At 35.3% G+C, this 24,771-nt stretch overlaps 3 protein-coding genes and 1 long non-coding RNA gene across 4 annotated transcripts in view; all 4 read left to right on the forward strand.

Moving 5' to 3' along the window:
• The first annotated feature begins 4,174 nt into the window (after positions 1 to 4,174).
• On the forward strand, positions 4,175 to 4,681 carry LOC117781436. Its single transcript, XR_004617164.1, has 2 exons — positions 4,175 to 4,366; positions 4,443 to 4,681. It is a non-coding gene; the product is annotated as an uncharacterized LOC117781436 (long non-coding RNA).
• Positions 4,682 to 4,781: 100 nt separating this feature from the next.
• Positions 4,782 to 6,626, forward strand: LOC117781251 (P protein-like). Its single transcript, XM_034618003.1, has one exon. The coding sequence runs from the start codon at positions 4,782 to 4,784 to the stop codon at positions 6,624 to 6,626; it is 1,845 nt and encodes a 614-aa protein (XP_034473894.1).
• Positions 6,627 to 8,984: 2,358 nt separating this feature from the next.
• LOC117781252 (P protein-like) lies at positions 8,985 to 10,505 on the forward strand. The gene has a single exon (XM_034618004.1). It carries the CDS (start codon positions 8,985 to 8,987, stop codon positions 10,503 to 10,505), a length of 1,521 nt encoding a protein of 506 aa, XP_034473895.1.
• Positions 10,506 to 20,928: 10,423 nt separating this feature from the next.
• Positions 20,929 to 24,771, forward strand: part of LOC117781777 — a 42,787-nt gene continuing 38,944 nt past the window's right edge. Inside the window, exon 1 of the mRNA XM_034618604.1 lies at positions 20,929 to 21,317. The gene's annotated coding sequence lies outside the window, so the exon portion shown is untranslated. The remainder of the gene's footprint in view (positions 21,318 to 24,771) is intronic.

Below are 24,771 nucleotides of genomic sequence, written 5' to 3' on the forward strand. Positions count from 1 at the left end.
ATTTTAAACTTATTATATATATATATATATTTTTTTTTTTATAGAAATCAAATTTTGATGTTAATTTAAATTTATTTGAAGTTTTAAATATGACTTATTTTAAACCGAAGTCTCAACCCGTTGCGTAATATTAGAAAACCATAAAATTTATGTTATTATTTTATTTCGAACCGAACCTTTTATTTTGGAAAGTTGTTCGGTTTAGGCTCGGGTTCGCAAAGTAAATAATTTCAAGTGTTCGGTTCATGATCCGGTTCAGGCTGCTTAAAGACCCGAACCGAACCTTGCTTATTTCTAATGAAAATTAAAATTAAGCTGAATTATAATTACAATTTTGATTTTGGAAAAAAATAAGGGAATGGTTGAAACAAATTGGCAATAAATTAATATGAGTCTGAGAGTTATTATTTTCTTTACGCTTGATTAATCTTTTGAAACACTGTGCAATGCCATGCAAGACTCATACATACAACTTGATTATTTGTATACATGTCAATGTTATTAGCAGAGCTTCGGAAAAACAGGGAGCAACTGCTCTAGAAGTGTTTTTCTCACGTCAAAATACGAAATAAAAATAACAGTTTTTTCAGATAGTTTTAATATGAGGATCAAACACTGTAAGCTCTGGTTATACGTAGTACATATAGTATATATGAAAACTGAATAAACATTAAAGCATGCGCTTAATGTGGAAAACTGATTTGCATTAAGATTATGTGCATTCTCAAAATTTATTTCGTTTACTTCGAAGTTGAATTTCGCTTATAATAAAGCAGGGACTGCTTATTTTCCTTACAAATAATTTTGTGATGAAAATACAAAAATTTAATAAAAATTCTTAATTTGGAACTCAGAACAAAATAATGCAAATAAAGCTTTCAAAGTTTTTTTTTTTAACAAATTAGCTTAAATGCAATTGGATTGTATGGGCTTCACTGTTATTTTTATGGAACAACTGTGAGGAGATACTCCCTCATATCTTTTTTGGTTAACAGACAGAAAAGTGCTCCTTCCAATTGCCTAACTAAACAAGATCATCTATTAAAACCAAACTTAAATTTAAAATACATAAAAGTATAGCAAGCAAATTTAAAATGCGTTAGTTTGCAACGTGAAATGTTATCTATACTTTCGGAGTAATTAATTTAATGGTTCAGCTACAGCTTTAGCTATAATTTAATGTTTATTGTTATCAGAGAAATTCAGGCGTCGGTTGTGGCTTCGTGAAATACAGTAAGTTGGCGATAAATGGCCAACAATAAAACTGTCCAAAATGTCACTAACTGACGTTTTTAGCCAGTATCGGGAAACCACTAAGCTGCAAATGTCAGAGGCAAAGCCATGGCCAAAAAGCTGCTTTAATTGATTCATACTAATCCGAGTTGGCAGCTGCACTTGGAATGTTTAATAAGCTGCTTCGTCGTGACATTATATAATCTGTATATATAGCACATGCATACATATTGTATAAAATCACATTTAGATTGTACGTTATTTCTTTGCTCATAAATCAGGCGCATTTAATATGTAGAGTCCCTTTGTGGCCATGTTTAGTATAATTTGCATAGTAAATTTAATGAAATTTGTTTAATTTATTGTAAGGACTAAGTTATTGATGCAACTTCATTTGTGCTTACACATTAATTAAAAAAGTTTTGGCTGTTGCAAAGCAATGCATTAAGCTTTGTAATTACGGCGCACCGACGTTTTACTTCCCTTTAAATTGCATTACTGAAAATTATTAAAAGCATATATACTAAATTTATTGCTGCATAATTAAATAAGAAACATCAGCCCTATCCATCTATCTATCCGTTCTTCTGCTGGCTTATATATATCCAAAAGAATTAAAAGACCATTGCTCATTTAAGGATATGTATATATTAATTTTTTTTGACAATTAATTAAATGAAAGAGTCTACATAGTTCCGGTAGTTCATCTTCTCTTCCATGGGATTCAAGGATTACTATTTACAAACACTGAAAAAAAAGACCAACTTTCAAGAAATCAAGAACATTCATCTTGAATATTTTGTTCTTAAAATAAGAAAATCTTAAGACAATATTACTTATACTAATACTAATTTAAAATGTAGAAGTAATCAAAATTAAAATTATAAATTTTAAAATCATTTAAATATTTTTTAATTTTAAGAACATTTATTCTTTATTTGAAATGTTCTTAAAAACAAGATGTGTTTTTTTTTATTTTAAGAATTTTATATTCTCGACGAGTTTATAAGACCAAATTTCTTAGTTTTGAGACCAAAATCTTGATTTTAGAACATTTTTTTTATCAGTGTACTTGCGTGCAACTGAAGCGTCAATAAAAGCAAAATTAATAAAATTGCAAAAAGCTTTTATAAAAACTTTCGAAAATTTGTTAACAGCTGTTAAAAGGAAAGCAAATAAAGATATATACTTCCTTCATATTTGAACACGGTAAAGTGGTAAATTGTGATTGGTGTTTGTTGTTGGACTAACAGGGCGTATGATTAATGCTTCCTAGGTTTGCGTTATCCTCAATGAAAATCAATTAATTAAGTAAGCGCAATGGCAAAAACAAAAGACACGCGCGTGTTCTCATGAATGAATCAACGAACAACGAATGAATAACGAATGAAAGAGTGAACGAGTGAATGAGTGTAATGACTCTTTCATTAGGCAGCCAAGCGTGAATAAAGCAGTAAATGGCAGACATGCAGACACTCCGGCCGGACAGTTGCTTTGGGCAAGTAAGGGGGTGAGGAAGGGGTCAGGTGAAATGTTGGGAATCAAAAGCGAGGCAGCTGCATAAATTTCCATTTAGACAAATGTGACAAACGGAAATTGCAATCGCCGTTCTGCTGCGCTCTCAACAGCACTTCAACATCCTTGTGCTGCGGCAGAGGGAGGAGCAGCTCCACTAGCTCGACCGAAACATACAAGGAATTCTCCTAGGACCTGTTCCGAATGCTGCTCACTTTGTTGCCATTCCCCTGGATTGCAGCAGCATTTAATAAATGATGAACACGTTGAAGCATATTGAAATGTAATTCATAACGAAGCAGCAGCAGTTGCCATTCCTCTATGCATGTGTGTATGAGTGTGTGTGTGTGTGTACTCGGGCCAAAAGCAAATGATGATGAAATACGTGCCTGGTGGTTTCACATGCCACATGCATAAGTCATGTTGCACGAGTTCCGAACTCGCGTCCTTATCGCATGCTGATTCAATTATAAACTTGGCCGACTTGCATGTAATTAACTTATGTATATAATACATAATAATACCCTGTGCCCAGGTACTCTGTACTAAAAGTTGATTTTCGACCGTTTGTTCCTATGGCAGCTATTTGATATAGGGTACCGATCTGAACCAAATTTGGCCACCAACTAAATGCATATTCTATTAGTTTGTTTAAAATATCTTAAAAGAACAAAAACTTTTTTATACGAAAAGTTGAATTTTGACCGCGCGTCTCTATGGCAGCTATATAATATAGTGGACCGATTTGAACCAAATTTTGTCAGGATGTATAATACCAGCCCAGATATTATTGTGTCAGATTGGTTGAAATATCTCAAAAAATCAAGAAGTTTTTCATACTAAAACTGCATTTTCGACCTATCGCTCCTATGGGAGCTATTTGATATAGTAGTCCGATTTGAACCAAATTTTGTCAGGATGTATAATACCAGCACAGATTTATATTGTGCCAGATTGATTGAAATATCTCAAAAAACCAAGAAGTTTTTCATATTAAAACTGCATTTTCGACTTATCGCTCCAATGGCAGTTATATGATATAAAAGTCCGATCTAAAAACAAAAACAAACATGATCTGCGTCTGGTATCTAGGAGCCTACATACCAAGTTTGAAGTCTCTAGCTCTCATAGTCTCAGAGATCGACGCGTTCAAGCAGTCGGACGGACGGACGGACGGACAGACAGACAGGTGGACATCGCTAAATCGATTTGTCTGTTGCTCCTGATGAATTCAATGATCCTTCTGCCTGTTACATACATTTGGCCATTTTTAATGGGTACAGGGTATAAAAAACGGTGCAGTAAAAAGCAGAAGAGTTTGACAACTATTTCATAAAAAACTTTCCGCCGGTGAAAAGTTTTGTCCCTCTCCATTCGGGGCTAAAGAGCACTTAATGTGGTAGAAAACGCCTCCTTTATTGTCTAGCTGTGGTTTTAAAATGTTGACATAAACTCAAGTAATGACTTTTTATGCCAATGTTTATTTTGATTAATTTAAAATTGTTGTTATTTAATGTTGTTATAAAGCAAATTGGAAGACACAAGACTCGGAAGGATACATATATTACATTAGTGTAAAAAGAAGAAGATTACGAACTTGAAATCTATGGCCTGATAGGTAAGGTTGCCATATGTGTACTATGTATCGTCGATGATTAGGTGTGATTTATTGAAATGTTGGTTCTCCTCGATAGATTCGTCTTCATATGGCCTCACATGCAGCCCATGCTTCCCAGGCACGCCGATCATTCTTCACGCACGCAGAGAATGAGAATTTAACTGAAGAACAACGAAAACGTCGTGCACGTCTCCATCGAATTTTGGTTATTGTCAAGATTACTATATTTCTAGCGATATGGTTATATTTTACTGTATTTATGATTATTACTGCACCGTATGAGGATCATGAGATGGTAGCATCACTGGAGCCAAATAAACCAATAACATTGAAACTCTCGACGAATCCGACGGGTGAAATTATCAATGTTCTGCTTAAGGGAAAGATCGATGAAGATGCCACAAATCGACCTACAATGGCTGGGGATAATCAATCGTATGTCGTTGTTAGTGCGGTTAAATTTGATAGCGATACGAATCAAACGCTTTGGTCATCCAAAGACTGGAAGGTCTATCTTGATGATTCCGATAAGTATAAGATAGTCACGGTGTCCAGCAACATTAATTTGGATGGCCACAATGCCAAATCATCGATGATGTTATCAGATATCAATTATCCACTAGATAGGGACATAAAACCAAAGAGTTCATCCGATATTCCCCTAGCCGTATCCTTTGTGAATTTTGGCAATAAGGCAACTGCTTTCTCTGTGTTGGTAAATCCAAATCCTCTCAATGTGAATCAAGGTGTAATCTATGCGCTTCTTTTACTCTGCTTCCTGTACATACTGATCATCTTCGATATAGCGGATCGAACATTTGCCTCCCTGCTGACAGCGACAACTAGCATTGGTGTTCTCTGCATGTTGGGGGAACGACCGTCGCTGGAGAAAGTCATATCATGGATTGATATGGACACGCTAATGTTGCTCTTTGGCATGATGATAATGGTGGCCGTGCTCGCCGAGACGGGTGTCTTTGATTACCTGTCCGTGTTCGCCTATCACCTGTCGAAGGGACAACCCTGGATCCTCATCTTCCTCCTTTGCATGCTGACCGTGACACTCTCCGCATTTCTGGATAATGTAACAATCATCATGTTAATGGTGCCCGTCATCATTCGATTGACCGAGTGTATGGGTCTGAGGACGACGACGGTTCTCATCTGTGTGGCGATCTTCTCGAACATCGGCGGTGCACTGACGCCCGTTGGGGATCCCCCTAATGTGATAATCGCAACGAACTCGCATGTGGTTGCCGAAGGGATTAACTTCCCCATCTTTGTCATTCACATGCTGCCGGCCGTGGTATTCAGCATTATTGCTGCTTGGATTTATCTATTCTTGATGCTACGACATAAAATGTATGCGGGCAGCGAGGACCAGATGAGAGAGTCCATCAGGAATCTCATGAAGACGGCGGCCAAATTCAATGCACCTACGGCCAGCGAGGAGCAACTGCGTCGTGACATATTAAATCGGATCGAGGAGCTCAAGGAACGTTATAGACGGAAACAGGATGCGAGAACCTTTGGCCTGCAGCCCGCCACCAATTTCATCGAAACTCTGGCCGAAATGGAGACCAAGTATAAGATCAAGAACAAGCCTCTGCTGATCAAATGCTGCATCGCCTTGTCATTTGCCATTCTGCTGTTCGTAATGAACTCATTCCCCTTTATGAAGGGCCTTTCGTTGGCTTGGGCAGCCATGCTGGCGGCCATGCTGCTTTTAATCTTGGCCAATAAACCGGATATGGATGCAGTGCTGGATCACGTGGAATGGTCCACATTGCTCTTCTTTGCCGGCCTCTTTGTCCTGATCGAAGCTGTCTCGGAAATGGGCCTCATCGATTACGTCGGTGATATAACAGCTTCGATAATCATCAGCGTGGATGAGAAGCATCGTGTGATCATCTCGATTATGTTGGTACTCTGGATCAGTGCGATATTCTCCGCGTTTGTTGATAATATTCCCATTGTGACAATGATGCTCAAGCTGGCCATCAAGCTGAACAGCAGTGATGATATGCATCTGCCACTGTTGCCAATGATTTGGGCCATTTCGATGGGTGTCTGCTTTGGCGGCAATGGAACTTTAATTGCCGCATCATCCAATGTGGTGGCAGCTGGAATTGCCAATCAACATGGCTATAAAATCACTTTCATGGAGTTTTTCAAATATGGATTCCCTGTCATGCTTATCTGCGATGTCGTTGCTACAATCTATCTGCTTATTGCCCATGGACTCTTCCATTGGCACTAATCAAATTTTCTCCATTTGCATCAGCTGGCCAAAAAGAAACTTTGTGAAACCTCCTGGTAAACTTTATTATTTCGTTGCAAACTTTTTATTGACCAAATCAAATCGAAAGTTGTAATGAAAAGAATAATCTATGAAATGGAAAGAGAATATGAAGACCAGGAAGTGAAAACAGACTAAGTATGAAAAAAAATTAAAGCATGTTGAAATAATTGGAACTTTATTAATGGAGCAGCGGCAAAGCGTTAAATGAATTAAATATGCGCAGTTTGAATTTGAATTCAGTTGATTGTCCGGTTTAAATGCATCTTAAATATGTTTCTCTTCCTGTAATGACCTTTAAGGACCTTTCTCCCATCGTTCACCTGACCTCAGTGGGCAATCGGTTGAAGGCTGTGTCTCAGTGCAGCATACCACAACGTTACCAATGTCAACCTGTCACATTATGTTGCCACACACAGGTCAGTGAAGCGGCAGACAACCTATCAACCTGACAACATATCATCCTGACAACTGACTCAGAGATGTCGCTAAGGAGTAGTTTAATATACATACTATATATGATTTTTGATCAGGAGGCGAAACAAATATAGAAGAAATAATACAGAAATATATTAAAATGGATGAGAAAATCAATAGTAATGGGCATTTACATATATGTAACACATATGTTGTAGTCTTTGTATAAAACACCTTAGTCATTATTTGATATTTTAAAGAAACTAAATTAATTGTAAGTCGACAGAAAATAAACGTTTTTTTTATCTAAAGATAACTGAAATTTTCCTTCAATTAAAAAAATATGTTGCACATTTTGTCGATTTCTTATCAATTTAGTGCTGCGAGTGTCGTAAAGTTGAAGTAATATTTGTTTGCTTAAATATTAAAGAAAGAAAATTTGATACACTGAAAATAAAGAACATCTAAGATAATGAACAAAATTAAGTAAAATAATTTTTGCAAAGATGAATTTCGGCCTCTGAATTCAAAAATGAGCTCAGAAAATGTGTAGAAGGTATCGTTTAACTGTAAGGTGACAATATGTAATAAAAATTAAAAAGTTTTTTTTGTAATAAATTGCTTAGTTTCAATATTTCCTCAAGTATGATATTTAATTAAAGGTACCTTTCACGAAAAAAAGTTAAATTGATAGTTTATTTTTCAAGTTTAATTAATTTAAAAAAACTTACATTTTAAGAGATGGATTTTAACGCTCAAAAAATCCAATGACATGTACAAGTAAAAAAAAGTACCGTTAAAAGCTTCTGAGAGTTTTTAGGCATTTGCAATTGATTAGCTGTATTTTTAAGCAACAGTCTAAAAACATTTTTTTATTAATAAATAAATTACTTTTTTAGATATTAAATTAAACAGATAAGTGTCTTGAGACACGCTCACGTTTTAGAGGGCTTTGCTTTTATATAAATTGCATAAATAGGAACTTCGACAGATGAGTGTGTTCAAGATTGTATATTTTTATAGGATCCCATTGCTTCTGACACCAAGTGAAAATATCTTAAAAAATGTATGGGCTTTTCAAAGATTTTCGGTTGGTTTTGATTTTTGTGTGACACCCCTGATTATTTAATTTATTTTATAAACATTTGTAGGTTTAATAATTTGATATATTCCTGTCAGTCAGATTTCCAATTATACACACTTCAAATTTTATACGGAAAATTATTGTTTTTATTTGATATTTGTTTTTAAAGGCATAGCGGAAGAGTCCTTTAAGCACATGCTTTTATTGATATTCTGATCGCAAAATTAAATTTTTATAAAAGGTAAATGTCAATGGCCTTACTTGGAGTCCGTAATCCATTTCGGCTGGATGAAGAGTATTCTGATGAGGAGCTACGTCGTCGTGCGATTCGAAATCGCATATTCTCCATTATAAAGATTGCAATCTTTCTAATAGTATGGATGTTCTTTACAATATCTATTATCTTTACTTCGACTCATTCTCCGAGTGAAAGGCTCGTACCGCTTAAACCTAATGAAACCGAGGCTATAGAGTTAGAGGAGGAGCCGACTGGAGAATATGTTAGCTTAGAGCTGAAAGGTAACATAGATCATGCCAAAACACTTAGTCCTAAACAGGCCTCGGATAACGATCCACATATCGAGATTATCCTGCAAGCTGTTAATGTAATATCCAATAAAACACTGTGGAAATCGAGTATATGGCGTGTCTATATCGATGAAAAGGATTTATATACCTTTATCACTGTGAAAAATGCGTTTAAACTTGATAGAAAAAGTGAAATATTCAAGGAGAGAAGCTTAAGATCATGGCATAATTCCGATATTAAAATGCAGTTAGCACTTTTAAATCTTCATAGCGAATCAACTGGTTTCTCCATGATTATCGATCCCAATCCGGTGGATTCTACAACAGGTGTTTGGCTGGGACTCTTCCTGATTACATTTCTGTATATTTTGATCGCTTTTGAAATAACAGATCGCGCATTTGCCGGAGTTCTGGTTTCCCTTACCGCTTTGGGCATTCTTTCCGCGATGGGAGTTCGACCATCATTTGAGAAGATTCTTTCGTGGATCGATATTGATACTATAATATTACTATTTGGCATGATGATTATGGTTGCGATTCTCGCCGATACGGGTCTATTCGATTATCTCTCACTGTTTGCCTATCGATTGTCAAAGGGAAAGACTTGGCTTCTTCTATTTTATCTGTACATGTTCACTGGCATTTTATCCGCTTTTTTGGACGGTGTGACCATGGTGCTGATGATGGTACCTGTGACTATACGACTGTGTGAGGCCGTGGGATTACATACCACATTGGTTGTCATCAGCATTGTGGCATTCTCGAATATTGGCGGAGCACTCACGCCCGTGGGGGATCCCCCCAACATGATAATTGCCACCAACAGTTATGTGGTTAGCAAGGGCGTTGACTTTGGTAATTTTACTCTGCACATGTTACCGGGTGTTGTTGTAAGCATGATTTTGGGTTTTCTGTCAATCTTTGTGATGACCCGCAAGTTTATCTACATTGGCCGAGCTGATCAAATGCGACGATCTTTAGCAAGACTTGATAAACTGGCACGGAATCAGAAGGACGACAACAGAGATATAGTGAAGCGGATGGAAGAGCTCAATGAACGTTTAAAAAGAAATGAGGCCAATATTAACAATCCCGGTAGGGACTTTGATGACAATCTGAATGACATGCAGATGAAATACAGAATCAGAGACAAGATACTGCTGATCAAATGTTGTGTAGCCTTTGCATTTGCCATCTCCATGTTTCTGGCCCATTCATTTCCCAGCATGAAGGGAATTACTCTCTGCTGGGCTGCAACATTGGCGGCGTTACTTTTGCTCATTTTGACGGACCGACCGGATGTGGATAAGATTCTGGAGGGTGTAGAGTGGGACACTTTAATATTCTTTGCTGCATTATTTGTTCTAATGGAGGCGCTTGTCGAAATTGGACTTATCGACTGGGTGAGCAATAAGACAATCGCTCTTATCCTGTGTGCGGATAAGAGTTCGCAATTATGTGTGAGCATTTTATTAGTACTGTGGATCAGTGCGCTTGCCTCGTCTTTTGTCGGCAATATTCCCATAACAACCATGATGCTTAAACTTACCATTAATCTGGCAACAAACGAGGAGCTTAATCTTCCTTTAACTCCCTTGGTTTGGGCCATATCATTTGGTTGTTGTTTTGGAGGGAATGGAACGTTAATTGGAGCATCGGCCAATGTGGTATCTGCGGGCATGGCTAACTCATATGGCTACAATATCAATTTCAAGACCTTCTTCATTCTCGGCTTCCCGCTAATGATTATCACATCGGTAGTAGCTTCAATATACTTGCTTATTGCACACTGTTTGTTCACTTGGCACTAAACAACAGTACTGGATCATATCGTTACCTTACTTTTCTCTCAAAATTCATAGAAACTTTACTTTAACTTAAGGATTTTTATCGCCTGACGTAATTTTGTATTTAAAATCATTGTTATATTTTTTTTGATACAATTAAAATGTTTATAAGATTCTTTTCCTTCTTCCTATGTACATGTATTAAAAATGAGTGCATTACATTAGATTTTCAATTGGAAAAAATACTATTAATGCGTCGGTCTCAGAGACCATAAGAGTCATATGAAGATTCCTGGATACCGTATGCAGATCAAGTTTGTTTTTATTTTTGGATCGGACAACTATATCATACAGCTGCCATAGGAACGATAGGTCATAAATGTAGTTTTAGTATGAAAAACTTCTAGGTTTTTTTGATATCTCAACCAATCTGACACAATATACATCTGAGCTAGTAATATACATCCAATTTGGACCACGATATCTTATAGCTGTCATAGAGAAGCTCAGTCGAATATTAAGTTTTAGTATGAAAAACATCTTGGTTTTTTAAGATATCTCAACCAATCTTCCACAATTTGCATTTGAGCTGGTATTATACATCCTGACCAAATTGGGTTCAAATCGGATCACTATATCATATAGCTGCCATAGAGACGCTCAGTCGATAATCAAGTTTTAGTATAAAAAAGTTTTTTGTTTTTTGAGATATCTTAACCAAACTGATAGAATATGCATTTACGCTGGTGTTATACATCCTGGAAAAATTTGGTTCAAATCGGTTACCTATATCATGAAGCTGCCACAGTACCTAGGCACAGGGTATCCTACCGTCGAGCGTGCTTGACTGTAGCTGCACCTCATCGCGAGCGAAGCGAGAAAGAGACTAAGCCCCTTGTTTTTATGTTTAGAAAACTATTGCAACTCCCCTCTTTAACTCATTCCAGGCGTAATTACAGATAATTTATCTACCTAAAATCCATTTGGGGCACATAAAAATCGGACAATATACGGAAAAAAACTGTTTTGGAGATACACTAAAGCGCTGCTGGAGACCCAGAGATATCTTGAGTGTGAATCAATCAATCGATAGCATGCCAATTGATTTTAGTGAGAAAATTCAGAAACAGCTCGCAAAGTGCAAATTCACGAGTTAAAAGACAACCAACTATTTTTTTCGACTGAAAACTACATTTGTTTGCCACTGGGGGAGAATTTTGATGGCTTTTGCCACAAATTGCTGCACTCACATGTGTCCCCGGCCTTAAAACTTGGCCATAAATCTTATTGTGCCAACACAAGAGCCTGAAAGTTGCGAGTTTCCGTACACTCTTGAAAATTTGCACAAATTTTTGTGTCTACTTCAGTCAGAGTGGTCAGAATTTTTTATTTATCTTTCCTATGATTGATGTGCTTTTAGTTTTAAAGTCTGATTATGTAGAAGTCGGTTTACGTATACTAAACAGACACTAAACAGATAACTCTAAATTTTTGAAATATCCGATTAAAATTCTGTTTATCAAACAGTCTTAAAATAACAGTCTACATATAAAATGTACTAAGTATCTTATATTTAATTTTACATACATACATTACATGTATATACATTTTACATGAGCACATTAAGCAGTTTATATAGTCCTTTTTCTGTGTATATTTATTTAATGAACAGCTTTAGAGTGGGTATAAAACAGTCCGAATTTTTACTGATGCGGCTCTAATTTAATTTCACACAAGAAGCAAACATTTGGTAAGTTTTTTTGGAGCATAGCTTGAGGGGCTTAATAATGAAATATTTATATACAAAACAAAAGAAAATGGCCAGCTAATGAGTGCCATATTCTTGCTCCCCCTTTTCTTCCCATTCTCCATTCTTCATTCTACTTTCCTTTCGCTTTCTCTGGCAATGACAGGCAGGCTCAAACAACTGACACTGAGAAATTGTACCCATGAAATTAAAAATAACTCAAGCGAAATGCTTGAAAACAAAAGCGGCGGCAATTTATGAAACCAAATGGATTTCTTAAAAAACAACAACAAAAAAAGTGGCGAGCCATTCCAAAAACAAAAGGCTTAAAGTTTTGGTAACCAAAAGACACGTGAAATGCTGTTGTTGTTTTTGTTGTTGTTTACGAACAAAAGCCGCAAAATGAAAGCAAAAGCAGAGAAAAGAATTTGTTAGCACGTTGATTTATCATCGACAGACGAACTATGATTCATACTAAAGAAAGGTAGACCCTCTACCACAATCTAATTCAATAATAACAAGCGCACTGAGCAACCGATGGAATGTAGAAGCTGCGTGTAGAATGCGAGCAACAAATGCTAGTAAATTGTGATATAAATCACAAAAATTTCCCATGTTGGTAACTGACAGGCGTCGCGACGGCTGGGAGTCCCCACAGCACAGTGGGCGATTTGATCGATTTAGCGTAACGAAACCTATAACTCAAACAACCAAAATATTTTTTTCAAATTTTATTTGATGCATGCATTTTGACCAAAAATCCCATAAAAAAAACAGTAATTTTTATTTTAATTTTTTTTTATTTATATAAATAAAAAACATTTTTCTTATAAAAAAAATTATTCAGTGTAGGTACTTAAACTCGATTCCGATTTATTCGGCTTTTCAGAAAACTCTAATAGAAGATTTTTTACCTAAGTTTCAGTGCTTTACACCTAAACATGATTACTGAAATGATCAACAGTTTTAACAGATGTGGATTGATGCAGTTAAATTTGGTCAATTAAAACAGAAGACGATTAATATTTTCAGATAAACATAAATTTATTGCGGTGTGCGACAGAGCTCACTAAGTTTTAGTTAAGACTTGCTCACAAAAAGGGTGTTACAAAGATTTATAATTTAAAACACAAATTAATAATATACAACATACGTATGCACAGGTCACAAAACAATTTTTTTTCTTTAATTACACATCTTTAACTTCAATAAAAAAAAAAAAAAGTTGCTTACAATGCAATTTAACATTTTTTCACGACAATGTGTGCAGTTGTAAAAAAGGTTGGGAAATGTTTTTTGTCACAGCTGAAAGCTCACAGCTAATCAAAAATATCGATTTAAAATGTAGATAAAATTTTTTTGCTAACTGAACATTTTGCTATCGGAGGGAAATAAAATCTTTATAGATTTCATTGATAGAAAATTTTCATTTCGCACAAATCGCCCACTGTGCACAGCTTGAAAAAAATAACAGAAAATAATTTGGCAAAACCGATACCAGAAATAAAAGCCGTCCGAAGTTTCTCGGCCACATCGTCATGCCAGAAACCAAAAAACACAAATTGTAAACGAAATTGAGGTTACTGTTGGTCCTAATGCATTGGCCCATTTGTGTGGACATCGAGGTTCTTTTAGAGCTTTTAGAAATAATTCAAAGTTGGTTGACTTCTAATTGCAATTGACTTGCAAAGTGACTCAGTTAAGATTAAACTGATTGTTGAACTCCTTGAACAAATTAAGTAAAATGGCAAAGATTACAAATTTCATTTTCAGACTGGACAGCTGATACTTATTTATGTTTATACTCGTATATGAGAGCAGCCGCATTCTGGACCAAAAAGAATAATATATTCATGTCCGTTTTCAATGACATAAACTAACACACAAACGTATTTAGATGCCCAACTGATTCGATGATGAATGGATACACAATAAACTTTAATTAAATTGACCAAATAAAAAGACAAACAAAAACAAATAAATAACTAAATTGTCTGCACAGCGGGGCGTATGTGTCATATTCTCAAGAATTTAATTAAAATTTGTGTTTGATAGTAAAATTTTCAAAATTGCAACCAAAATAGTCTAAGAAAAAATCATACGGCATAATACAAAAGCAATTAAAAGTCAAAAGGATCAGAAACATTGTGTTGCAGTTTTGTTTTATTTGTAAAATAATTCATGAAACCAATTTAGTTTGTGATGTAAATTAAATATAAGTTCAAATTATTACTCGTCTAGTTTATTTATTTCTGTTTATATGTTATTTTTTTTTGTTAAAAACTCTCTTGATTTATTCAGTTAATGTTAGCTATGTCTAAATCTAAATATTTTCGTTTTATTATCAGTTAAGCTTCTAGCTATATTCGTTGTTTTCTGCACGTGGTATGCTTACGTTTTGTATGTTTTCTATACCTGTTTACAGATACTCACACATGGACGCATCTGCCACAGACTGTTGAGCAAACGAACTGACTCATGTTTCATCACAGCACAAATACACCAAAGTCATGTGAGACACGGCGTATGCGTGATTTTCCTGCAAATTGCAACTCCACAAAACATCAATTGAATTACTCTCTCTATATTTCTATTTATCACATTCGCTGACGATAAAGCATTTATAAACTCATCTTCTAACTTTATTTTTAACTTCTTGTTAACTTTGTTTTAACTTTTAATTTCTAATGCTGATCATTTTTTTTTTAATATTCATTTGCTAAATTTAAAGTCGTTTGTCACAAAATTGGATATCACAAATGTAGGGGCATTTAAAGACTTTCGTGACTAGACTTTTACTTCGTAAAGATCCTTTTTTTGAAAGATGTGATATTCCTTAAAGATTGCACCCAAATTTGTAAGAAAGAGCTGAACGCCTGAAAGTTCCAAGCCACTTGCTTCACATTCTGTATCAAAATAGTTACCTACGATTATTTCTTAGAAGAATATCCCAAGAAACTATGGGTCTAAAATTAATATCGAGCTTCCACTTTTAAGGATAAGTTAGACGTGTATTTCATATGGGTAACTGTCTGTCTGCAAACGTTTGTTCCAACAATATAAAAACTACTGCGTGCTTTTAGGCGCTTGTATTTCTTTAATTATATTGTTAATTGCTATTACTGCCGTTCTACTTGCCCCATACAACTAATTCTTATATCTAAATTCATCATAAATCGACCTCTATCTGGAGTTTTTTTTTTTTTTTTGAGGACAGTTTTACCTAACAGACAAGTACCCATATAAATAACACGTATGTATAACTTCTTCCTTAAAAAGTGGAAGCTCAATATTGATTTTAGAGCTATGGTTTCTAGATAACGATTTTGTTAACCGCTTGTTGCATTTTTTTTACTACAAATTGACCCAATCTAATATTTATATTTTATTAGTTTATAATTAATTTGATATATTATCTATATGTTTATTTTTAGCACTTTTTTCTTTTAAAAGTAAATTTCATGATTTTCAATCTGTGGAATCACTCGCCTGCTTTAACTAACTGAATCAATTTGTATAGCGTCTGTGGTCAATAAACGTGACTTGGCCACGTTTCTTGGCTTTTTGTCGTCTTTCAATGTAAATATGTGAATGCTGCATGGGTTTATGTGTTCAGTCTCTAGCTTGTTTGTCCTACTGGAGCAGCTAGGCTTCTGGCAGCTGTGGCACTGTGGCCTCATTGACAGACACACACAGGTACGCACATATGCACGTACATAAATAAACGTTGTATATTGCGTCAAATTGTAAACATAAATTTCGAGCAATCTGTCACTCTTTGTGGACATTTGAAGACATTTTAAACTTGACTTAAAATAATATACTTGATAAAAAAAACTATTAAGCTTATAAGCTTAAATTTAAAAGAATTTTATAATAGGTATTGTGGATAAATTTGTAAGATTATTGATTTGGTTTAAGTCTTACCGATTAAATAGTTATTATAGTTTAAATACCAAGCTTAAGCTTTGTTAGTATTTTATCTTGATCTTTTAGTATTTTTTGCATTAAATATAAATGGAAATATAATGAAGTTCAATTTGATTTGTTTATTGGCCGTGGATTTTTAATGTCTTACAGTTTGGAAATTTCAATTGCTAGACTTGAGCATTGTAACTAATTGACTGGATAGTGCTGTAGCTGTAAACAGCACACACCACACCATGTAACACAATTACGCTTTAATTAAAAATAAGTTCAAGGGACAAGGGAGGAAGTTCCATAAGCGGGTCTAAAGGGAAGTAGCTTAGTAGTTGCCACTCGACAGCTGCAGTTTGGTTTATTTTTGTGGCAGCCAAGTGGCGAGTATCTGTGTGTGTAGCAGGACCATCTGTGTGTTGGTTTGCATTGCCTTAGCACAAACACACAAATACACTCGCATATATGGGAGGCATGCTAAGGCGCCCTCAACTAGACAAGAAGATTAGAAAACAATAAGGAAAAAGCAGAAATGCTCATGCCGTTGAAAGTTAATTTGCAATTGAAATCAGCAAGTCAAGTTGGAAATAGAAGAGCAGCTTCCGAAATGCCAGAGAGACAATACACTTGCAACAATGCCAATACTACACAGAAAAAAATAATCATTCTAAAATTCAAGTTTAAAATTCTTGATTTTAGCTCGTATTTTTCAAGTACATATGTATTCAGGATATTATTGTTAAATTAAGTTAATACGTAGATAAAATGACAATGATATTATTTGATCTAGCTGAAAACAAATCTTTCAGAGCCCTGAAAATTAAAATATTGTCTTAAGAGAATCCGGGATTACCATACTTCTGACACTGCATTGGGTTAATTTTATCACGGAATCTCGAATTTTATTTTCTGTGTAAGTTTTGTTGGACATTTGTATGTATGTTTTAGTTTGTGGCAACTTGTGGTAATTAAAAGCATGTATTTTAAATGCGTTGCATAAATTCAAATTCGGGCCATAAGCATTAGGATCGCCATAAAGTTACTGCTGATGGTATGCGCATAAATTGAGAGTACCCAATTTTGTTGCTCGACTAATTGACTGGACTCTCATTATTATGCCGACTTGCTAAGCTATGAAAAGTTGAGCACACTAATTCTCTCATATGGATGATGTTAAACTTTCCGTTGGGACAGTTGACAGTTAGTTGCGCACAGAGCCATAAAACTGCTATAAATTGTTGATTTTCGGCAAACAGCGCTGCAGTTGCCTATAAAATCTGACAATAAACTGAATATTTATGGCAATTAAAGCTTTGTATTTATTTGTCAAGTCACATATTGAAGTATATAAAATTAAATTTTTAATTATTTTAAAATTTCGTTTTACTGAACTGATATACATATACCGGGTAAACAGGTAGTCATTCTGAAATTAAAAGACAATACTTGAGTAGAGCATTTTAACTGAGTCGTTATCTTACCTGAGCTCTAATATCACTTGTATTTTGACTTAATAAACTTAATTACTTAATTACGTATTGTTAAGTTTGGAAGACGAATTCACAAAATTGCATACATTTTTGCATTTTACCAGATTTAGCCGAAGTCTACTTTTATTTCGTGTACGAAAACTTGAATGTATCTTAAAGGCAGGGCAAATACATTTTGTTGAATATAAGGTATGGTAAACCAACTTAAGACGTTCTAAAAGCATAAAAGTCCCTGAAATCCATAAGGCTATCATTTAGTTCAAAGAGCTATCAATGCTTAATCTGACTGTGCCACGGCTGGCAATCATCCGAAAGCAAAACTTAAAGCAATCAAAGCCAACAAAACAAAAGCCCCAAAAGCCCCGAAGCTCCAAGGCTCAAACAAAAAACAATACAAAAAGAAAAAGAGAACATGAGAAAGCAGCAGAAAAATAAGAAGAAGAGAAAACACAATGCAAAACGAAGAATACGTCTAGAGCGGAATAGGTGCAAAAGTATTGTTGGGTGTGGGGAATGGAAAGGCGTATTACGATGTGACGACATATGTATGTATCTGGTTATAGCGAGGGATTACACGCAGCATGCCACACAAATCTGTTCTGGAGACCACTTGGGCACGCAATGGCGGTCATTGCGGAAACGATGGCAGCCAAAGACAACACAAAATGGCGGTAGGCGGTAAGAGAAATCTTGTCGCTTCCAAGTCTCATGCATATGCATAGCATACTTTTGGGCGCTTGCTGAAGCTGATAAGAGCGAAAATAATTGGATTCCTAATTCTCAGCTGTTTGCCAAAGTTTATCAACAAAAGATGACCTGCAAAGAAAGTGCTAGAGCTAAGAATACCCTGTAAATCTGTTATAAGCAGCGCTACCCTATTTTTTTTATTTAATTATTTAATTATACAAAAATAAGTAGAAATTATTTTATTATTTCATTTTATTTTTATTTCTTGATATTGAAACCGTGTAGGTATTTATAACTTTTGTAATTGAATAATTCTATAAACTTCACAAATAAAAGTAAAATTAAATACAATTGAAATAACATAAAGTTAGTTTTTTAAAAATTTAAGCAAGCTTTAAACTGAAATCTTACTCTATGGCTCAGAAATGGATCGACATTTCTCCAAAATTTGCGTTTTTTCCAGCTTGTAGAGCGATGATTAGATTAGATACTCGAAGGCTCTGCTTGTTTGTAAATTTCATCTGAATAAGACTCATTTTATTTATGGTATGTCCACAGGGAACTAAAAATGCCATTTGTAAGTTTTCGAACACAAGTGGAATTTTAAATTCACAGGAATTTCAAGCGATTCGATTTTCTTTACAGGTCAACAAAGTCATTTCCGGTGCAGGAAAAATGGTCGTTTTACCGGTTGTAATTTCTTGTGCATTTTGTCGGTAATTCTATATTACAGCTGCTCTTTGCAATCAAATTGCAATTAGCACTCAGTTAATTAATTACATTTTAACTCACATTAGAACACGCACACGAACACAGATGTGCGATGTAAGCACAAATGTGCGATGTGAACACGTGTAAAATCAACATGTTGCGCTTTGTACGTATAATGTGTAAATGTATAGGTGTGTATAAATATGTAAATGCAAGAGCTACCAACTTATCCCTAACCACATCTATGTCTTCATTTTTCCCCCATTAGCTAGTAGAGTTGGTTCAAAGCGCAGCTGAGAGTTATTCAAACCTACACACACATACGTGCATACATATACACACACTTGCACACGCACACACACATATAAGCCTGCACAAATATTTCTTCAACAAGTTTGCAGCGTCTGATTTTTGAATCTCTCGACTTTTGTGCTGTTCCTGCGCGTCGTTGTTGCTCTTGCCTGCTGTCCGCATTTAGCGTACTTCCCCATCCTAAAGAAATGTTACAAAACAAACAAATAAACAAACACACACACACACACACACCCACACATAAATACATGCAAGCCAATATAGAACACACACATACATAGGCACCAACACGCACCCACTTAGCGCGCCTCCGAATTCATCTGCCATTCATCCCCTGCCTCTTACCGCCATTTCTCTGTGTCAGGCGGTTCGCGTGTTTTTTGAGTTTGCCAAAATAAAAGTTTTATTAGGCAAAGGCAAAGGCAAAGGCAAAGACAATGCAAAACCAAAGGCAACAGAAACTCTCCAGCAGTTGCTCTCAGTTGTGCTCCCTTACGCTCGCGCACTCTCTCTCCCTCTCAGTGGCGCATACACTGCGCCAAAAACCTATGCGAGTCTAATTGTATCAGCTGTGCTCGCACACTGTGCTCAGGTTGATTGAGTACTTAATATAAAACGTATGGTAAGGTATTTGTAAAACTATTATTTTATTTAATAATTATCAAGATAAAATTGTTTATATGTATGACTGCCATTTTAAATATACCTGCTTAAATTGTTAAGAATTTTATTCAATATCTTTATTATGTTTTTTGTATTATGTAACTATATTAAACATATTGTAAATGTATTTTCTCTAAATTACAAAGAATTTTAATAAATCTATATTTATTACCAAGGCTGCAAGCCTCCAAAATTTTGTTAAAGGTTCGAACCGCCGAACCATAGAGCAAGACATCGGTGCGGTTCGCGAATTGGTTTATTTACCCCTGAACCCAAAGTTTGGGTTCGAACCTTGGTTCATTTTCATACAAAAAAATATTTGTATTGTTATACATTTTTCTCAACATTTTGAACTAATTAAATTTTTTGTTTTTGTAAGAAATCACATTTTGATGATCATTTTAATTTATTTGAAGATTTAAATATGACTTTTTTTAATCCGAAGTCTCAAATAGTTGCGTAATATTAAAAAACCATAAATTTTATGTAATTATTTTTTTTTCGAACCGAACCTTTTATTTTAGAAAGCGGTTCGGTTTAAGTTCGGGTTCGCAAAGTAAATAATTTCAAGGGTTCGGCTCATGATCCGGTTCAGGCTACTTAATTGTACAAAAAATTCACTGGCTGTCTACTTTTTATTATTATTATATTATTTGCATAATAAATAATTGCTGATAATAAATAATTTCACAATCGAATTAATAATAAATTTCAGTCAATTCTGCAACCACTGTGCTATGGCAAGGCCAATGTCGTATCCGCAGAATGAGCAGAGAACAAATGATACAGAGAGCGTGTGTGGGAGAGCGAGAGCGTGTATTGACAGGAGTTGCGCTCTTTGTCGCATTTTTTTTTTGTAACCATTTTGCCTGGCCACATTTTCCAGGGGGTATTTCATCTGTGTGCCAATATCGGGCAACATTCAGTTTCATCTGAGACGTTTGGCGAAGCGGTCTATAAAAAGGAAACAGCAGAAATTAAAGAGGAATCCGACTCGCCAGCAAAAGCAGCGTGAAACGCGTGTCGGGGGTCTTAACTGTGCATATAAATATAGAAAATAAAGTAAATACTTTAACAAAGTGAATGTTTTGTGACTGTTTTCCACACATACACATATATCAGTGTGGTTTGATAATCCCCAAGAATATAGCTAACAGTTGATAGTTCAGTTAATTCAGTGCATTCAAATTGCCGTCGCTAATTGTGTGACACCGTGCGAGGCGGAATACTTTGACATCCTGTCAAAGTTTTGGCAGCGGCTACAAACCGGGCGAATACCGCAAAATGACACGTGTCCGGCGTATTGTGGTAAGTTAAGCGAGCTGGCCACGCTTAAAGCGGCATTGAAATCACTTTAACAAATACTACAAATACTTTTATATACGTTATACACATGCAAATATTAAACATAACCCTGTAGCGGCAACGAGCCACAAACTTGCACGTACTACGAGAAATTCTTAAAATATTTAGCATTCCTTTCCACCTGCCCAACTGCACCTTGCCTCTCAAACGTAACCAACCAATTCAATTTCACATTTTAACGCGTTTGCATGCTAACCCCCTTGGCTTTGTTTTTGGGGTAACTTTAGTGCTAATTTCATATTTATTTTATTTTCCATTGAATTTCTGCTCTTTGAACTTTTCGTGGTGAGCATTTGCGTTAGGTTTACCGCAACCGTATGATCCTTGACGTACTCTTCAATTTCAAATCAAATTTAATTAAATTATGTTAAAAAGCTGTTATAATAATCTATGTTGAGTTCAATTGGCAAGCTGTTTAATTGGCAGTTTTAAATGTAAATCCCTAAATAACAATATTGTAACTGGAGATTTTTAAATGTTTCCAGGTACCATGAAGTACCCAAGAATACCGGCTTTATTTAAATTAAATTATTTCATGAGTATATCATGTATATTTCAGTACACAGCGTTGCACACAAGTTTCCCTTAATTTCCAGCTGAGCTTAAACATATCAACAATTATTTTCAATGTAAACATAAAAATCGAAAGACATGGTACTAAACCTACTTCAATTCCTATGCTTGGTCACCTTCTGTTGCTTAACATGATTTTTTTACGATTATTGCAAAAAAATAAAAAATAATGGCTTCACGTGACGTATACGCAATGTGAGGCAAGGTATTTGTGCATGTGTGTGAATTTCATGTTTACTGCTCCAAAATGGTTGAGGTTAAGTTTAAACCCACAAGCGGAGGGACTGGGACAGATTTACACTGACAAAGGCATTGTGCACATATTTTTGACTTCGCCGAAGCCGGTAAGCCGCCCATCGCCTGAAACGCCTTTTTGCCATGGGCGGGGCAAACTCGAATATGGGGCCAGTTTTTATCAGAACAAGCGAGTTATGCTTCCTCTGCCAATTCTTAAATTTTTTGCAGAAAAAAACCAAACGATAAAGTCAAACAAAAAAGAGAGCGCGACTAAGAAAATTAAAGAAAAAATTAGTCTAAAAAACACAAACTTTCAAACATACAATTAAAGTTTTAAAGAAATTCTCGAAAGTGAGGTTACAGGGTATATCAAAATCGTGCTACAAATATGCATTTGTTTCCAACACTGTCTTTATCTAAGCCTTGAAACTAGCCAGCCAGTTGGCAATCCAGCATAAAATGAACACAGAGAAAAATGCAAATGCATTTGGGTGAAGCGGCGTAACAGTTTTGTCCATCAGCTTTTCCCGAAAAGCGAGTATAACTGAGGTATAGGCAAATATCCATGAAAATTGCAGCACGAGCACAAATTGGATTTGCTGAAACCCCATTCACATAGACGATTGAGCGCGCGGCCTTTCAATGAACTGAATAGATATCAAGTATACGCCAAGGAGCTGTGTTAAATTTAAAGTAGCTCAAAAAAATATATTCACTCACATTTGAAAATTGTGCTGAAAACTTCAACGACTGTGCCGTAGTAGCTGAATTTGAAATTGCCAACCAAGATATAAATAAAAAGCCAATAGTAAATTTATGACCCTTAAAGAACTAGAAACGAAAATAAAAAATGAAGTTAAATAAAATAAAACGCAACAAAATCGATTTCATATAGTTTGACAATCTATATCATGGAAAATATGTGTTCATAGTTTGTCAACAATTAAATTTTTTTTATGTGCTTATATATATTACAAAAAAGTTTAGAATAAAAAAAAATGAAAAAAAAAACAAATTAAATTAAAAAAAAAAAAAAAAAAAATTCAGTGCAAAGTAAAACTTATTTAACTTTAATCCAAGTTAAGAAGGTTGCAAAATTGAGCAACTTTTAACCAAGTTAAGAAGGTGGCAAAATTGAGCAGATCGTTAATTATTGGAACTGTAAATTTGGCTTGGTCCTGACTGAATTTGTTGTTTTAGCTCTAATGGTTTGTCACATAACTCATACGCCCTGGAGGCACATTAACCTGTTGGCCTGCTGCTCGGAGTCGTGGCACCTAATCTGCCACACATACAAATCAAATGTGTGCCTTTTATCCTAGCCTGAGAAGTGTCCTTGCTCAAGACGCATCACGATTATCACAACAAGGCAATAAATCTCATTCGCTTGTCGCTGCTGAGAGGAAGAACAACATTTTTATGGTCTTATTTTCGTGTTTTGTTTTTTTTTGGCAGTGGGAAAAGTGTTGCGGCATCTGCCGCATTTTGCATACTTGGAGGCGCATTGTCAATGTAAATTCAATTGGCATGGCAATACATGATGAACAATGTTTTAAGTTTACGCCCAGTCTTACAATTTTCATCTCTCATTCACCCAGGCTTCTTTTTTGTCAGCATGTTTTTTGCCTGCTCTCGATTTGGCAAACAACTAAAACAAACATTTTATTTAAGCATTTTGATTGATGGCATAAGCTTGACATTTTTTGCGGCAATCGGGGGCGTTCTTCCAGTTTGTTCGCCTTTAATTAAAGTGCCAGTGGGCGTGTTGGGCGGTGAGCATGCCACACTGTGCTGTCCATCAAGCTGTGGCAAGCTTAATCAGTGCGCTCTCTAAGCTGTTGAGGTTAGCGTTCTGTGTGTTGCAAGCGCCTTTGGGGCAAAGGAAACGGAAAATTTCTATATATACTAGTATGTGTATCATCTGAAGGGTGTGAAGCTCTCTCATTTTTACTCTCTTGGTTGCCTTTGAGGGTTTTCCTTGATTATTGTTAGGATTTAACTGTGGACAAGACATGCAATCATTAGCAAAAGATATTTTTTTCGATTCTTTGCAAAAATTATGAAACTTGCCGTGATAAATGACATGCCACGGAAGTATAACTTAAGTTCTTTTCACGATTGTGACTTGAAGATTTTTATGTATAGGTTTAATTACAGAAAACTATCTTAAGTCGTAATAAACTATAGTCTGCTATCTGAGGCAATATTTAAAGCAATAATAATTTAAACGAGATAGCTGTAAATATGTTCTTTTAGAGTTCAGCTGTTAAAACAAAATTTAAAAATGTTAAAATTTTATTTTCTTTAGTTAAAAATTCTTAGAAGAAAAATGTCTTTTTAAACTAGTTTAATAAATGTGCAGCTTTCGTTGTATAGCCACTTTGTTGGTAATCTTCGGTCATCAAGCATACGCTCCGTCATCCAAAAGAATTTAATAGCTGTGATTATATAGGTACTAAATGAAAGTTGCTTCTCCTTTAGGACCACAGTGAAGAATGAAAATCTAGCGCTGAAAGTACACTTTAATGTGGATTTGTCAATGGCCAATAGCCAGTGTTGACCATTATACAGGTGCCAGGTTATTCGC

The sequence above is a fragment of the Drosophila innubila genome (genome assembly GCF_004354385.1).
Source record: "Drosophila innubila isolate TH190305 chromosome 2L unlocalized genomic scaffold, UK_Dinn_1.0 4_B_2L, whole genome shotgun sequence".
Classification (NCBI taxonomy): Eukaryota; Metazoa; Arthropoda; class Insecta; order Diptera; family Drosophilidae; genus Drosophila; species Drosophila innubila.